Source organism: Strigops habroptila, chromosome Z (assembly GCF_004027225.2).
Source record: "Strigops habroptila isolate Jane chromosome Z, bStrHab1.2.pri, whole genome shotgun sequence".
NCBI classification, from domain to species: Eukaryota; Metazoa; Chordata; class Aves; order Psittaciformes; family Psittacidae; genus Strigops; species Strigops habroptila.
This window is the reverse complement of record NC_044302.2, coordinates 71375117-71393138: the sequence shown is the minus strand read 5'-3', so window position 1 is coordinate 71393138 and position 18022 is coordinate 71375117. Positions and strand designations below refer to the sequence as shown.

General features: G+C 39.4%; 1 protein-coding gene across 50 annotated transcripts in view; it reads right to left on the bottom strand.

Moving 5' to 3' along the window:
- Positions 1-18022, bottom strand: part of PTPRD (protein tyrosine phosphatase receptor type D) — a 1245299-nt gene that overhangs the window by 39454 nt on the left and 1187823 nt on the right. For all 50 annotated transcript variants that reach the window (XM_030512143.1, XM_030512142.1, XM_030512141.1 and 47 more), the window contains one exon: positions 15556-15731. In XM_030512143.1, the coding sequence (XP_030368003.1) occupies positions 15556-15731 (176 nt within the window). The remainder of the gene's footprint in view (positions 1-15555; positions 15732-18022) is intronic.

Below are 18022 nucleotides of genomic sequence, written 5' to 3'. Positions count from 1 at the left end.
GGAGGAGGGGAAGCCGGGAGGAAGCAGAGACAGGACACCTGACCCAAACTGGCCAAAGGGGTATTCCATACCACAGCACATCATGCCCAGTATATAAACCGGGGGGAGTTACCCGGAAGGCTCAGATCACTGCTCGGGTCAGGCTGGGTATCGGTCGGCGGCTGGTGAGCAATTGTATCCTCTCCCCTTGTTATTTCACTAATCATTATTATCATTGGTAGTAGCAGTAGCAGTTTTGTATTATACCTTAGTTGCAGGACTGCTCTTATCTCAACCCGTGGGAGTTACATTCTTCCGATTCTCCTCCTCATCCCTCCGGGAGCGGGGTGGGGAAGAAGGAGGGGAGTGAGCGAGCGGCTGTGTGGTTCTGAGTTACCGGCTGGGCTCAAACCACGACAGTTCTTTTTGGCGCCCAACGTGGGGCATGAAGGGTTGAGATAACGACAGATCTGACCAGAGTGTGTTTAATCATATTTGTGATAAGCATTCATTGTTACTACTCGTCACAATGGTGATTATTTGGCTCTCAGACTTGTTGCGCTTGATCTCAGAGTTTCAGCATGTTGTACCTTACTTACAGCCACTATTTGCTGTTTTAGTGTTTATCGGCTGGGGGGCCTGGGCTAAGGTTCTTGTTTCACTGTACTTCATGGTAGCGACTTGTAATACAATAGACTCATTGATCATGAAACTGGTCTGGTTTGTGCTTCCAGCGTGGCCATCACCTCTATACATTGGGAGGTATATAATGAAATATTTTAGCAATTGCATATCTTTTTTTTCTCCTCGGGGGGCCAGCTTACGAAGGAGGCATTCTCCTTCACCCCCCGTTCCCCCACCAGCCTATGTGCAACAGCCGTTGAAAGTTCTGAAGGTTTTAGATGGCCTTTGAATACCCTCGAAACCTGCCTGCTGATTGTGCTAGGGATCAGCATGTTGGCAAACATACGGAGTGTGTTTTACCCACGGCCATCCCGTCCTGGGAACATCCTAATTCATTTAATCTCGAAAGTTAAGCAGTATCGGGTTCAAATCTGGTCTGGGATTAGACGATGATATAGGAGGACCACCAAGAGATCTTCCCTGAGGCTGGACAGTCATGAGTGGCAGGGTGTGTGGGATAGTATAGGCAAGCATCTAGGCCAGTGGGCCCCTCCAGTGCTTTAGAACTTCACCACTGAACAAGTGCAACATCTGGAAAAACTAGTAGAACACTTAAACGAGGTGTGCTGTCGTTCTGTTTATACCAGAGAGGGACAACTCGCTGCAACGTCCTGAGGCTTGGCCTACGCCTACAGAGCCCTGCTCAACACTATCCAGCACCTTCAAAGGGAAAAAAATGTCTCTGGATCTGATGGCAAAGCAACAGACAACGCAGCTATGCCAACTACAAGCACAGCAGCTACTCAAACCCTGACCACAACAGACAACACAGCTACTCCAAGTACAGCAGCTACATCAACCCCAGTGACAAGCACAACAGCTACTCAAACCCTGACCACAGCAGAAAACGCAACTACTCCAACTTCAAATACAGTAGCTACACCAACCCCAGTGACAAGCACAACAGCTACTCAAACCCCGACGGCAACAGACAATGCGGCTACTCCAAGCACCGCAGCCACACCAACCCCAGTGACAAGCACAGTAGCTACTCAAACCCCGACAGCAACAGACAGTATAGCTACTCCAAGCACCGCAGCTACACCAACCCCAGTGACAAGTACAGTAGCTACTCAAACCCTGACAGCAACAGACAATGCAGCTGTTGGTGTTACTCAACTCCCAAGCACAACAGCTGCACCAACCCCAGCAATAGACATTGCAACCACTCTAATCCTAGTGGCAGACACTGCAGCCACTCCAACCACAGTGACAAACACTGCAGCTAAACCAAATGGCCAGTTTGTGACAATGTCCGTCGCCCCTGTAAGCAAAAACAAACGAGAGGCACAAAGAGCAAGTGGCAACGCAGAAGTAAACCCATCTGGGCTGCTGCATTGTGGCAAGATATCGCTGCTCGGGTGCAGAACCTGGTGGTGAAGGTACGCCACGTAGATGCTCATGTACCCAAGAGTCGGGCCACTGAGGAACACCAGAATAACCAGCAAGTGGATAAAGCTGCTAAGATTGAAGTGGCTCAGATGGACTTAGATTGGCAACATAAGGGTGAATTATTTTTAGCCCGGTGGGCCCATGACACCTCAGGCCATCAAGGCAGAGATGCAACATATAGATGGGCTCGTGACCGAGGGGTGGACTTAACGATGGACACTATTGCCCAGGTTATTCGCGAATGTGAAACATGTGCTGCAATTAAGCAAGCCAAACGGTTAAAGCCTCTCTGGTATGGAGGACGATGGCTGAAGTACAAGTATGGGGAGGCCTGGCAGATTGACTATATCACACTCCCATCAACCCGCCAAGGCAAGTGCTATGCGCTTACCATGGTGGAAGCAACCACCGGATGGCTGGAAACATACGCTGTGCCCCATGCCACTGTCCGGAACACTATCCTGGGCCTTGAGAAACAAGTCTTGTGGCGACACGACACCCCAGAGAGAATTGAGTCAGACAATGGGACTCATTTCTGGAACAACCTCATAGACACTTGGGCCAAAGAGCATGGCATTGAGTGGGTATATCACATCCCCTACCATGCACCAGCCTCTGGGAAAATCGAATGGTACAATGGGCTGTTAAAAACTACACTGAGAGCAATGGGTGGTGGGACTTTCAAACACTGGGATACACATTTACCAAAAGCCACCTGGTTGGTCAACACTAGGGGATCTGCCAACAGGGCTGGCCCAGCCCAATCAGAACTTTTACGTACTGTAGAGGAGGATAAAGTTCCTGTGGTGCACATAAAGAATTTGTTGGGGAAGACAGTCTGGGTTATTCCTGCTTCAGGTAAAAGCAAACCCACTCGTGGGGTTGCTTTTGCTCAGGGACCTGGATATACTTGGTGAGTAATGCGGGAAGATGGGGAAGTCCGATGTGTACCTCAAGGGGATTTGATTTTGGGGGAAAACAGCCAATGAACTCAATTGTACGCTGTTGCCTGCTCTATAACACTTTTATAGCCCACCAGCTAGATATCTTCAGGTCGCCAGCAATTGACCCTGACTTCCCTCCAATCATCACCTCAACAAAGAATGAATTTTGAGGAAACCAGATGAGCTCAGCAGTGACCAGACGAGTTTGGCGGTATTATCAGCAGGCAACAATCCAACACTACATACCGTCCCTCCTGCCCTGAAAGACTATTACAAGAGATGGAGTCTGACATCATGGACTGAATGAGTTCAGCAATTTTACAGGGATTGGTCCATGGACTAGGGAATGGTATCTTTCTCTGTGTGTGGGTGTGGGTGTATATATGTGTATATATGGGACAGGGGCGATGGTGTGCTGAGAGATGTGGGATCTGAGCATGACATGAATGGTATGGAATAAGGGGTGGCTACTGTCTTGGGTTCAGCTAGAGCAGTCATTTTTCTCCTGCTTAGTAGCTGGTGCAGTGCTGTGTTTTTTAACTTTCAGCCTGGGAACAATGCTGATAACACTGATGTTTTTAGTTGTTGCTAAGTAATGTTTATTCCAACCAAGGACTTTCTCAGTCTCATGCTTTGCCAGGGAGGAGGGGAAGCCGGGAGGAAGCAGAGACAGGACACCTGACCCAAACTGGCCAAAGGGGTATTCCATACCACAGCACATCATGCCCAGTATATAAACCGGGGGGAATTACCCGGAAGGCCCAGATCACTGCTCGGGTCAGGCTGGGTATCGGTCGGCGGGTGGTGAGCAATTGTATCCTCTCCCCTTGTTATTTCACTAATCATTATTATCATTGGTAGCAGCAGTAGCGGTTTTGTATTATACCTTAGTTGCGGGACTGCTCTTATCTCAACCCGTGGGAGTTACATTCTTCTGATTCTCCTCCCCATCCCTCTGGGAGCAGGGAGAGGAAGAAGGAGGGGAGTGAGCGAGCGGCTGTGTGGTTCTGAGTTACCGGCTGGGCTCAAACCACGACAAATACTTTCTGTTGGAACTAGGTCATGCAGAGGTCTGCTACTGGAAGAAGATGCTTTTCAAAAATAAATACAATTTGTAGACCAGTGCTTGTATTATTTGAAAGTGGAAACCGATAAAAATAAGAATCAAATTTTTAGAAAGAAAACTTGATTTCTTATTCATGTTTGGCCTTCTGGAACAGCACATTAAGCACAAGTTGATGGAACTACATCTTTTATTCTTTTGCTTTTTCATTTTTCTGAGAACAAGAGGTCTTATTCCGAGATGTGACCTTACCTGCCTCCTACACTCTTTTGCTCTGTGATCATAAACCTTACATTCCCAATACTCCTAACAATTTAGAGTCCGATTCATCTTTGTGAGAGATCAGAATGATGTTTTCTATTGGACTTCACCAGTAGCAGAGAATCAAATAATTTAATTACAAAGGCACTACTTTTTGAGACAGAGTTCTTGTTAAATGTTTTATCCTATGTTAAGATCATACACTTCAGCACTTAAAGTTTATTTTTCAGGGGTTATATACTAATGCTTTTTTCAGAAAAAAATTCTCAAACCCCTTGAGTCATCCAAATTTAACACTAAATGTCAGCAAGCCAATTTTTAAATTAGTTGCCAGGTTGGGGTTTTTTCCTTTAGTTCTTTAGTCTGTGCGCAATTTCCCTGTCATATGGGCAATTTCTTCCTCACTTGTGTACATTGTTTGTAAAACAGACAACTTTAAGTATAGTGATGATAACATGCATCCTCCTTCAGAAATACAGTTACAAGGTTTATGTATTTTTAGAGTTAGTTTGTAACATAGCTTTGGTGAATTTCACAGTCCTCACCCCACTCTTATCCACCCAGCTCCTAGTGCCAAGGGTTGATCATCTCCTCTGCTGACTATGGTCATCTGCACTCAGTGAGAGCTCTTCTGTGCCACGAACTGTACATGGTTACAGAGAACAGCTTTCATCAATAATTCCCTAATATTCTCTTCCTTGTCACTAAAGATGGCAGGATGAATGGAAGAGACACATGAGCACAAAAAAAACCAAACCTCACTGGTGATTTCAAAGAATGTTTTTTAAAGAGAAATTCGATTATGAGTAATTACAAGCATAACTTTTACTACTACTTTCACTATCTCATGATCATAGGTTGCACATGCCAAAACATTTGAGATCAGAATAGCTTTCAAAAGACTACTAAATGTAATATGAAATCTTTTAAGTAGACATAGCTAGAAGATGTAACTAATGATAGGCACATTCTCTTAACCTGCCCCTTAAACATACACATGCTTGCTTTTTTTACATTTCTTCTACTCAGATCACGCGAATCCTTGCTCTTCATGGAAGTACAAGCATTCACTGAAAGCAAAGCTGTAAGAAAATGTAAGTTCTTTCTTTTCCATTAAAAATGAGAAGCTTGAAACTATTTCAGACTTGAGAGGTTTAAGTAGCTACAGAGTTCCTAAGAAGATTCATGGATATTCACACTTCAGTAAGTCATAGACACTAGAGAAGGCACTGCCATGCACCAAAAAAGCTGAAGGAAGGGTATTTCCATACGAACATATGAATACAAAGATTCCTGACATTCAATGGTAGAGAAATAATTTTCCAGCATAAAGTTCCATCATTCAGGCTGAAAAGCTCCTTCAGGTGATTCTGACATGAGCCAGCTGTTACAGGCCATCTGAGATTGTAATGACAAAACGCAGATCAGGAAAGATACAGAAAACTAGTTGTAGGTAGATTCATCTAGTACATTTCTTGTTGTATGAACAGCATATGAATTATGCTGAATCTGGAATTCGAAATAGCAACAGTATGTTATGAAATTTGTTAATAATAATTGTCTTTTGCAGACAAAACTTTCCAACAACAATTTCATATTGTCTTCCTTCAAAAATAAAGTATCTCTACAATGACAATGAATGATAATAATAATTATGGAACAAAAGAGTGCCAGTTGTTGGTGATGCAAACTGCCTCAAACCCTATCAGGCTAGGTTAGTGAATCAGACATTCCAGCTGATGTTCTGTCTCCAAGCAGCTATTACTCTAAAGGCATTTTCTTTTTTGCAACAATGCCTCACCACCTAAAGATTAGGCTGATTGGAGTCTAAAGATTGTAGGCACTGGCACTAGTATATGAGATTGTAATGCAAAGATTAAAAAAAAAATAAACAAAAATAAACACATTTTTTAGGCCTTATTTGAACAAGATTTGCTCAAGCGTCACTCATTCACTTGAAATGACAGATTGAAAATAGAAACTTGTATTCAGAAATAAGGCTGAAAATAAAACAGTTTAAAGTTTTCAATTTTGCTTTCAGAGAGATAGAATTTAATAGAATCCTAAATTCTGAAAGAACTGAGTACTCAGCCACAGGTAGACAGATCCTTCTAAGACTCACCAAGTATATTCCCAAAACAATTAATTACTTCTGGAAATCTTTGTTCTTTGAATTCATTTTTTATTACAGAAAAAAGAACATTTGCATGCACTTGTCTCTATTAATAAAGATTTACAGCAGATACATACCTATGAGTACATAAATACAAAGATGTTCATTTTTAGTCTGGAGAAAAGTAGGCTCAGGGGAGACCATATCGCTCTCTACAACTACCTGAAAGGAGGTTGTAGTGAGGCAGGGATCGGTCTCTTCTCCCAAGTTACAAGCGACAGGACAAGAGGAAACAGCCTCACGCTGCGCCAGGTGAGGTTTAGATTGGATATTAGAAGAATGTTTTTCACCGAAAGGGTTGTCAAGCATTGGAACAGGCTGCCCAGGGAAGTGACTGAGTCATCATCCCTGGAAGTACTTAAAAGATGTGTAGATGGGACACTTAAGGACATGGTTTAGCAGTGGACTTGGCAGTGTTAGGTTAATGGTTGGACTCAATGATCTTATGGGTCTTTTCAAATCTAAATAATTCTGTCTAAGGTCTTAATTATGGTAGCCTTGAAAAAGAAGTTCCAAATAGGATCTGGAGACAACATAAATGAACTTTAGGCAGATCAATTCATAACAAACTTTAGTCCTTTAGTAAGTCTGCAAATCAACCATCATTACAACCTTACTTTTTGAAATTTCTGAGATATGATTAATAGGCTAACAGTAAATATTAAAGATAATTCGTAATGAAAAAGATAACCCTCAGATTTTTTCCATTTTGATTCTTAGAACAGAGTGTGGCATGATTATTAAAACAGAAAGAAAGAGATAATTGAAAGCTCTCTTGGGCATGCTTGCTCTATCTTGTCTTTCATCTTCACCTATACATGTCAAGAACAGTACAAAACCATATTGCTAGCATCATTGTGAGATGCCCTTTTTGAACTCCTCCTAACAGCCGGGAAGGCAGGGTCCTAGTGAATTGATTTTGAAGGATGAGTCTGCCAAAGAGCTAAGTACATCAAGATTTTCTAGAAAGGTCTTAAAATGGTTTAGATGAATGGAACCAAGAGGAAAAGAGAATGGGCCAACTTTTTTTTTTTTTTTTAATTCGTCCTCTTCCTGTACTCAAGGCTGATCACTGTGTGCAGCCTGAATAATCCTTTCACAGAACAAAATATTACATTACAATATGAAGAAGATACTGAACAATTCAGCTTACTATTCAAGTGCTCTGACAAAGATTTTTCTGTTGTCCATACAAGAGAGCTATCTCTTTTAGCTGGTATGAAAATTACGCAAGAAATCTGTGAAACAAAATAATCACATAACTGAAACATCAGAGCAACAAAATTCTATTATTCTCATGTTTTTGGTTCAATTGAAAGCCAGAAGTGAATGGATGAAACAGCACAAAAACGAGAAATGGTACATTGGAGAACATTTTTGGACCTAAATAGGTTTCATTTTGGATTTTCATTTCTGAGTGATACTTTGAGTCATGGTGAGCTTTCTACTCCTAGTTTAATACACAGATAAAATTCTTAACCTCATCAATGTACTTCAAACACTTCCTGTGATATTAACCAGAAAGACCACCTAAAAAAGTTATCTATTACCAACAGGTGCCTTTTATTAGCCAGTTAAATTCCTTAACTTCCTTAAAAAAGCCGAAAAGCTTTGTAAACCATGGAAAATGTAAATCATAATACTCTCTTTCAGAGACACCTGTCTGAAGAACTTGACTTTTCCAGATTTGTTTCTCACCATAAAAGAGAACTGTTCTTTAGGCGTTATTTTCCCTAAACAATACTAAATTAATTCCTTTTCAAGGACCTGAAATGACCTTTTCAAGCATGAAGTTCCTTGACTGAACTCTCCACACTGAAGTAATATTACAGTAATAAAACAAATATGAAGTAATCGCTGCATTTTGGGGGGGGGGGGGGGGGAATCTCAATTTTGCAAGGAAACTTCTAACTCAAAATGTGAATGGACATTTGCTACATGTGGCATATTATCTCTGTCTGTATTAAGAGAAGAATCATATGAGGTAGTAATGTATGTCTTACCTTAAACACAAAGCAAATAAACTAGCAAATTAAGCAAATAACAAATTAAGAGTTACAACATAGTTTTGACTAAGCCACTTGCTATATATTTGCCTCAGGGAAATAATATTTTTCAGAGAGCTATCAGTTTACTGTAACAGCTAAGAGAAACAACCTCATTTATGGACACAGAATCATAACAAAAAACCCTAGACAGTTGCCTTGAAAAATACTTGTGGCAGTTCCAGGTATTGCCATTTCATTTCAGGTAAGACTGGCGTAAACAGTTCTTGAGGTTTGCTTACAGTGGAAGAGACCACACAAAATATCCTACAGACGTTGCTCCATTCATGACATATCATTTTGGAAGTTCTTTAATAGTTTAACATAAATCACCTTTGCTACAAAGTTTATTTCTTCCTCCTAGCGCCCCACAGGAAGGGAAAATGGTTGATTGCCAGGAAATTTTTAACAGCCTTTCACATGCAGGAAGACTATTATGTTTCCCTTCACTCTTTTATATATAAACCAAATTCAATTATTTCTGACTTTGTCCATAGATCATTTCTCCAACCTCTGCTCATTCTTCTAGATTCTTTGTAATTTATCAACAGCTTTTCATGTGGAGCATTCATTCTCTATGTCCTCAACACCAAATGTGTGTAGGCTGAAATAAACAGACATGGCATGCCAAAACTACTTTCAAGCTGTATAGTGGCATTAAAGTGGCACTAAAACATTTCGTTTCATACAAAGTCAACCCTGCTCATAGTATGGCATTTCCACAGATATTTGATTGGGTGGCGTAACAGAGTTTTAGCTGAAGCTCTTTGGCACAGCACCTCCGCCTGGAGCATGCCTAGAAAAAGAAACTTTAAGCTTTATTGGTGGGTGCAGTCTTTGTTAGTATATACTAGGATTAGATTCTTAGATGAATTAAGAACCTATGACTGATTGCATTTCAGTGAGAATTGAGCAAGTGCCTGCTCTTGCGCCTCTGAGGATCCTTCCATAATGAACAGCCATATGGTTGAGTTTTACAATTCTGACATGGTAACCGGTGACTTCAGCTGATACAATGGTGTAGGAATTCTTGGACTGTGGCCGTTGCATTCCGTTACAATAAAAAAAACCAAAACCCAACAGTACAAACCTACACATTTTTTTTTTTTGTTTTTGTAAATCTGTTGAACACATGGTCTACTCGACTTCGGATATTTTTTTTGCCAGCTTTCTCATTCATTCTTCTTCTGACTGACTCATACCTTAGCATGCTGAGAACACTAAAGAAGTAAAATAAGATTCTGATATTACATTACTGATAGAGAGTTCTTGACTTGCCATTAAAATGAGGGGCTGAACAATGACAAAACTGCACATTTATTTCTTCTTTAGTAAAACAATACAATTCCATATGAGAAAATACCATCTGCAACACGTCCTGTCCTCTAATACAACTGCTGGGAGAGATGTTACTTCTTACCAGATAAAGACATGCATATTTTTTCTAGTTGCTGCAAAACGTAGTTAATTTTTTATTTGTATTTTCCTATGAGTAAATACATACTTCACTTCCTAAAAAAACCCCAAACCCTATGATTTTTTACATAGCTGTGCTGCCCAATACAAAACATCAGTGCAGCTTTTATGCACAAATCAATTACATTTTGTCTAAATACAGTACAAGTGTACTTGGGAGCATATTTATATGATCTGTAATGAATTGTTTAGTGCACGTATTGATGACTTTTCTACTCATATTAGTGAAGATGTCTTATTGTCACTTATTTTCAATCCAGTATTTTGATAGATAATAGCTCCAGTATTACCTGTCAAAACATTGTTAGGTGAAAAGATACAAAATTTGCTGCAGAAGCTCTGCAAAACAAATGGAAAACTACCTTTACCACAATCACATAAAACTCTGCTGCATAGCCTGTATTTTTCTGAAACATCTTTATGCATTTCACACATTCAAAAGAACAATGATGTTCATTTTATTTGCTTATTACTTACTGCTGTGCACAATACTATGCCTCTGTTCTAGCTATAAGGTCAGCTACATTAGATATCAGTGCCTACTCTTCAGTCAACAAATGAAGATTAGTTAAAAATGTTAGTAATGTGTGCATTGCAATTACATTAATTTAGGGTTCTTTCCAGGCCTGCCTTTATGTTTTCCATGTGTATAGCAAGACTGAGAAATCTTTGGTGGCCCGAAGTTTGTTTCAAAATCATTCTTACCATACAGTGCCAAGGTACAATTACACTTTCACCATGCTTATTCAAATGGTTTTGTTCTTTGCACTACTTGAATCTGAAAAAAGCCTCCCCAATTGTTAATGTTATTATACTAATAATATTAAAACCATTATTATTATTTACTCCTTCAAAACAAAAAACCCACTGCAAAAACTATTTAACTCCAGTTTCCACCTTCAAGACACGCATCTTCATCTACTTGATATTTCTACTGTCACCCAATCTCCATTTTTCTAACACATGGGATAGTCTATAAACCTATAAAAAATGAGTTGAAAGACTCAGATGGAGTGTTCTGATTTTGGAAGAATCAGCACGACACTTGGAACAACAGGAATTAACTATTTAGCATTGCAGAAAACTCAGGAAAAGTCCACCTGGCTTTTCTCGGGACAGTGTCAGCTGTCCTGACTCTCTAAGGTATCAGTCACCAGGTCAGAGAAGCTAAGTCCAGGGACTTCGAACTATTCTTTGATGTTCTTATGGAGCTGAGACAGGACTCATGTGAACAGTCCTACCTATTTCAATATTTGGGGAAAAAATCTGGGACAGGATACATGACTTTTCTACTGGGTTTGTTCCTATCTTTCCCTTCCCAGGAAAAACTTAGGATTCAAGCCTTTAAACTTCGATAAAGAAGATGACTATTCTATGCTTGTATTTTCATGTATTCTTGTTTTATAATATTCATGATGATGTCCACTTCCTGACAGTCAAATGAGTGTCTGGATCAGGCTAACAGAGTGCCACAAATGTAGCTTCCTCATGCGTTCACTTAGTCATTAGCAAATCTGAATGAAGCTAGTAGCATCAGGACAAAAACTAAAACCTTCGTCATCAGTATAGAAGTCCAGAATCTGGCTCACATTTGAATAATTACCAGGGTCATTATACTGTCAGTTAGCTTTAAACTGATTGGAGTATTTTGACAGAAGATTCTAATCCTGGGCACTACGGTCCCACCACAAAAAATACTGCCAGTGAAGTTAAGAAGGAGGTAAGTGTTTCTATCCATTCCAAAAGATTATTTAAAAAAAGGGAATTATTTAAAATAAGTAATTGCATAGCAAAGAAGAAAAGGATTGAATTCTCTTTCAAGTGGATGATCTAGAACAATTTACTACCCTGAAACAGGAGGCATGACTAAATGTTTCCTGTTTCAGGCAATACTATTTTTGCTATAAAGTGAGATTCTCTACCTTCATCTGATCATTCACATCATCCACTACAGCACACAAGTTCTCAGAACATTCAGTTAATTCAGAGGATCTGAACAAACAAAAGGAGAACGTGCACTGCTGGGGGCACAGGGGAAGACAGAAAAGTGGGGAAGAGAGGTATCACATATTAATGTTTTACAGCTTTCCTTAGTATAACACACAACTACTTTTTTCTTTTTAATCTCTAATTTGCAGCCTTTAATGAAGTTCTTTTATTTCATTTAGATTAAACTCGTGTATGTGACAAATATGCTCCCAACACCATTCCATGCACTGCCAGTGTGTAAAATCCTTTTTGATACAACCTTTTTGATACAAATTACGTGCACAGTAACTGAATGATGGGACTGACTTTCTCTCTCCAGTCTGGTTTAGGTCAAATGAGATTCAGGTGATGACATTTCATACAAAACCAATAAAGTGTGAAAGGTTATAAGCGAAAGAGCTTCTCTTTTCCTGCAGCTTCCTTTTAGGCAAACAAATGAATAATGAATTCACTCTAACATCTTCATTTGATGAACTCAGCTGTAAAATACATACACTCTCAAAGCTGAAGTTACTCAGACATCTAACACATACAAATGAATTAACTTTCTGCAGATGCAATTAAAATCCTCATCTTTATCTACGCAGTCCAGGTTAAAAAGGCTGCTATCAAGCTGTAGGACTACATAATGAAAAAAGCAAGCTAAACAGAAATGACGACGTGGAGATGGAAAATAGATGAAGTCCCTGAGAGAAATGATCTTGCCTTGCAGCAGGAATAATGATCAGGCTGCCAAGACACAAAAGCAGTCAACACGGAATGAAAGGAAGAAGAGAAACAAAATTAGCAAAGATCAACTCTAATGGTATGTAACAGTGTTTGTATTTCATGTTTGAAATTTCACTTTGTCTCCTGCTTTAAGGATATGCTATATAAAAATGATAGCATAATAAAGTTTCTGCTAGATATGCTAGAAAAAATAACAATAAAATGTTGTCATCATATTATTTTCCCACACAGGGATTCCCACTGTTATGTCACTATCAATACCATTAATTATATTCCATGTAGATGCTGAATTAGGAGAAGAGGTAACTGATAAGCCATATTCACAGATTTGCAGACTCTAAGATTGAAGCTGAATTATGTACTGGGTAGCTGTCTATAATGCTCCGCATTGAGTGCATCAAACTCACTTGACCTGTGACCACAGAATGAGCTAAATTATGCACAAAAATGTTCAAACATAAGCACTGAATACACACAAAATCCATTGACTAGATGTCTGGTCTCTCATTATGCTTAGCAAACGTATTGCTGCTGAATGCTAATCGCTAAATAGTGATTGCTATTCTGATCAGTTGTTTTTTAGGGTGCAATCAGAAAAGACTAGAGTTAGCTTAAAACTCTGCTAAGCAATTATTGGAGAGAATGAGTAGAATTTCATTTATTTACATCAAAACATCTTTCTAGACAGTGGCTGTATGTGGCCTGCAGTATTAAGATAAACTTTCAAGTGTTAAGTACACCTTCTGCAATGGGCTGCTTATTAGGATCAGATTTTTTCTTAGCACTGATCATTTCTAGCAGAAACTTTATTATGTAAGAAGTAATTAGTGAAGAAATGGGCAAAATTCCATTTGCTTAATTCCAAACAACTGTCAGTGCCTAGACTAGACAAGGCCTGTAGACTCAAGACAAAATGAAAATTTCAATAAAATCACCCTCTGCTGTGTGCTAACTGCCCATAGGTATGTACAGGCAGTGGTGTTAATGAAGGTTGAATTTACATGTGGAAAGTGACTCTATAATTAGAATACTATAAATAGCTTCATCTGAAAAAAAATCCTACTCTATTTTAAAAAAGTGATTAAACAGTAGAAGAATAAATATATACATGTACTTTGACAAGCCTCTAGAAAGGAATGTCTTACCAAGAGGTTCAAAAAGTTATGTAATCATTACAATTTTATGTATCCAAGCATGTGAAAAAAAAACCATCGGTACCAACACAGTACCACATTAGGCTTTACAGTGCATTCCCCCCGTTCCAAGCTTACACATACAAAACCAGTTTCATTTTGAAATGGAGCTCATCCATGAGTTACTGAAATATCAACTATTATCCAGTTACCTCCATAAGATACTTTTTACTGATTTAAAAGCTTTTCTGGGTAAATAAATCTCCTCTCTTCCTCCCTAGTCATCTTCTCTTTCTGAACTGTTCTTGATCCTCTGTATTTATGGCATCTTTTTTAACATGTTGCACAGCACTGTTAGGTACCTACGCCTTCACACAAGATCCCAGGATAGTGTACTCCAGAATGCCTGCAGCGCTATTTTCCTTGTTATTTATCTCCTGGACTTATACTTGCAAACCCTGATACTGTTGTTATGGAAGGTTCCCAAATGATTGCGACTGATATAAGAATTACCCCTTCTTTCTCTTTTTCCCTGATTTCAACATTTGGTTGTAGATTCTGGTTTACACTACAGAACTCATTACCGTGGTTGCAGAAAGCGCAGCAATGAACCAGCCATGCAGCACCTTCCCGAGTCAATTCATGCTTCCAGCAACAATAACAGCATAAGCAGGAACAACCCAGGAGGAGTTTATCTTGACATAAAATACAGTTATTGTAGGAAAATATGATGAAGCAACCACTTGCTCTACTGGAGAGGGTGCGGAAGGCTGCACACAGTTATCTTTCTGACTGGCCACTGAGAAGGGTTTTTCCCTTTTGTTTTTCTCACCATTTCTCCCTCTCCCCCCCCCCCCCCCCCACCTTTCCCTCCTTCCTCCCCAAGCAACATCCATCATTAGAACTAGTGAACACCACCGAATACAGACCTGCTTCATACAACACAGTGGTCTGTTACTACTCTATCAATCACATTACTTATTATGGAACAAAAAAGTATTATTACTTTTGTTTTCCCTTCACATATGGCACATCTTTTATTACAAAACTTCTATTATTGTGCTGTCTTGCACGTATCCTTGTTTTAGTCCTTTATTTCCTAATTTTACTTTGCCCTGTAAAATTTGAGATACCATAGATAAATTTGTACTCCACTACCGCAATGCAATTGTAGTTTTCCTTGCACCCAGCATGTGCTAGAAAAAACATCTTATGTTTCTTAAGCAAATCCAAATCCTCAATGCTCTTAAGTCATGTTTAATATATACCTTATAAAAGTAAAATCAGATACTGTTGACAGACATTAACTTCCGCATAACAGGATGATACAATCATATTCTTGGTACTACAGAGGAAGTAACATTTTCAACCACCTTCTAATATTTCCAGCATGACTGAAACAGGGAAAAAAAATCCATACCACTGTGGATCAAGAGATTTCAAGTTTTTCAGAGTACAAAAAATCCTATAAAATTAGTGACATAACTTGGTAATTTCACAGTGGAACTTGCATTTCCCATGTAAATGATTTTCATAGTATGGGCGCTTATAAATGGTAGCAACCTAAAAAAAATAAAACCAATTCTGCATATACAGGAGGCAGACAAACATACATGAAAGAAATAAATAAAAATCTTATGTGATTACTCAGGTACGATATTATTAACATTGTATATGCTTTCCTTACCCTGGACCTCTCCTCTAGTTTTGTCATCATGACGACAGTTGCACCCCGCTGTTCCCACATCATTCTCCAGAAGTCACCAAAGGTTTCTGGCAATGCCCCTTGTGTTGCTATATAAGCATTCTGCTTTCTGTATCCATCTATGTAGTTGGCATTGATATAGTCACTGCCTGGTATGCCTGCAAAGAGAGAAGAGTGAAAATATAGGGCAGCATTTTTGTGCTGTCCTATTGTACAAGGGTTAAAAATATCCTGTAACCCAGCTGGATCACTGAAACCTAGCTTGCTGCATGCCAAATAGTACATGGGTACCAGCAAGTGAGTGTATGCCATCTGGGGAGCCGAGGGGTATGATGTCCTCTCTGGGAATAACCGTTCGTTTGAAACTACAGGCTCAGTTTGATAAGGAAGTATAAAAGAAGACTGAAAATCCATAGCAGATGGAGAGACTTGGGAGTGGAAACAGTATCATTTAAAAGCTAGTCTGAAATTGCCTGCAGTCACCCACCAGTATGGCAGCTTCTGCGTGGGCCAGACAGTAAAGTCTCTCCCTCAGATGCCCGGAGTAGGCTCTGTTTAATGCTCCTGTTGAACTCACTGCATTTTTTTTAAATATAGAAAAAGTATTTATGTTGTCAGACTATTATTACTGCTACATTCATTTTTCCCATTAAATGGGAAGTTAACTAGGAGCTCTGTTGTAACAAAACACATTACATAAGTCAGGTTTAAGAAACAGTGGAATCTGTTGTACGGTGTGTGCATGAAGTAAAGACCTCTGCAAATCTGAATAAAAAATTAAACACATAAAAAGAAGGTGGAATCCAAGACCTGTGGGCACATTAGACCTACATTGTCCATTCCTCAAGGCTCAGGTATTTTGGACAAGACTTACAGAGGGACTTCGGGTGTGTCTACGAGACACATGTCCATGCTTTGAGCCACATGGAAGCAAGCCAGCTCCTAAATGGAATCTATTTAACTGAGGGTATTCAGTGCCATGTCTGTACTGAGAGCCTGATAACATGCTGCTTGCCAACGTCGAGGAGAAGTATTGGCTGTAGTAAAGACTGTGTTACTAGTGTAGACAGAAAAGGCAGCCATGCTCACAGAAAGGGGTAAATATGGATACACAGGTCTCAGTCCCATCCTGACTGGATTCAGCAGTGCAGTGCCCAGCTTTCAACTAAGACCACATACATACTGGAAGACAAAGCACGGCAAGCACCAGTTCTGATGTCACTGATGCTTTTTTAACTGATGACTTGAAGAGAAGATACTCATGTGAGATCTCAGTGCTGGTGGGATGGCAAAGCAGTGTTTCACACATTACTGCAGTGTTGAACACAGAAGTGTTCCCCAGAAGAGTTAGCTGAAATACGGAACTGTGCATCATAATAAAATGATACAAAAGGTTTGTTAAAGTGATTAACAGAAGTTACTTCTTTGAGCAGACATGAATGATTTATGTTTACACAACCAATCTGCCATGCCCATATCTACAACCCCAGGATACAGTGCAAGTTCCACAAATTGTTTAAAAAAGAGAGTTAAAGTGATACAAGTTCCCTGGCTTATTCTAAAGCCACGATTATTTTTACTCCACCAGGCAATAAAGTTGATTTTTTTTTTGGCTGTGAAACACAATATATTATTGAATAAGTTTAAAGAAATGCTTCTCAAGTCAGAAACTGAACCTCCAAATCTATTCTGATGTATTATCTTGTGCTGGTAATTCCAAACCAGGAATAATTGGGGCTGCACACTCCTGCCTTTCCTGCCAGCCAGTGGCATACATCTAAAAAATCTGAAAACTAAGTCTATCAGCATCAGTGGGGTTCAAAATAATTTGAATTTGAATGGAAAACAGGGGTACCTCTTTAACACTTTTTTGTTGTTGTTTGTGACACAATTTGAAGAGTTTCTCCACTCATTCTGGGTAAGCTCAGTGCTTCATCCCACTACTTAGGAATGAATAAACCCACTGATTGACTGTGACACTAATTAAGACCCAAGATGATTTTGAAATTACTCAGGTTATGGGTTACTGCAGTTGTAGTCTGGCATAAAATTTTGCCTTTATGCCCAAGAAAGCTTAATAGATTTTCTTGGTTTATATGTTCAAATTATATTTACACACAAATTTTAATTTTATTTGACTTTCTGTACAGTTAAAGGAAAAATATGACAAAATATTTCAGGGAAGGAAAGAGTTCTAATTTCAGGGGCAGCAGAGAGGCAGCAAATGCACTCCTCAGGTAAGATGCATGGATGGGCACAGGAAGACTGGTTGACTATGATTGGAGCTGATTGAAAGTATTTTCTGGGAAAAAATACAACAAAATAAGAAAACCTTTAAAACTTGCACAGTTTATAGCTGAAAAGCATGATTTCCCTCCAAGAAAAGCAGAAATTGGAGTTCAAAAGCTTCCTCCTTGTAGACCTAAAACTTTTTTACATGACACTTCTT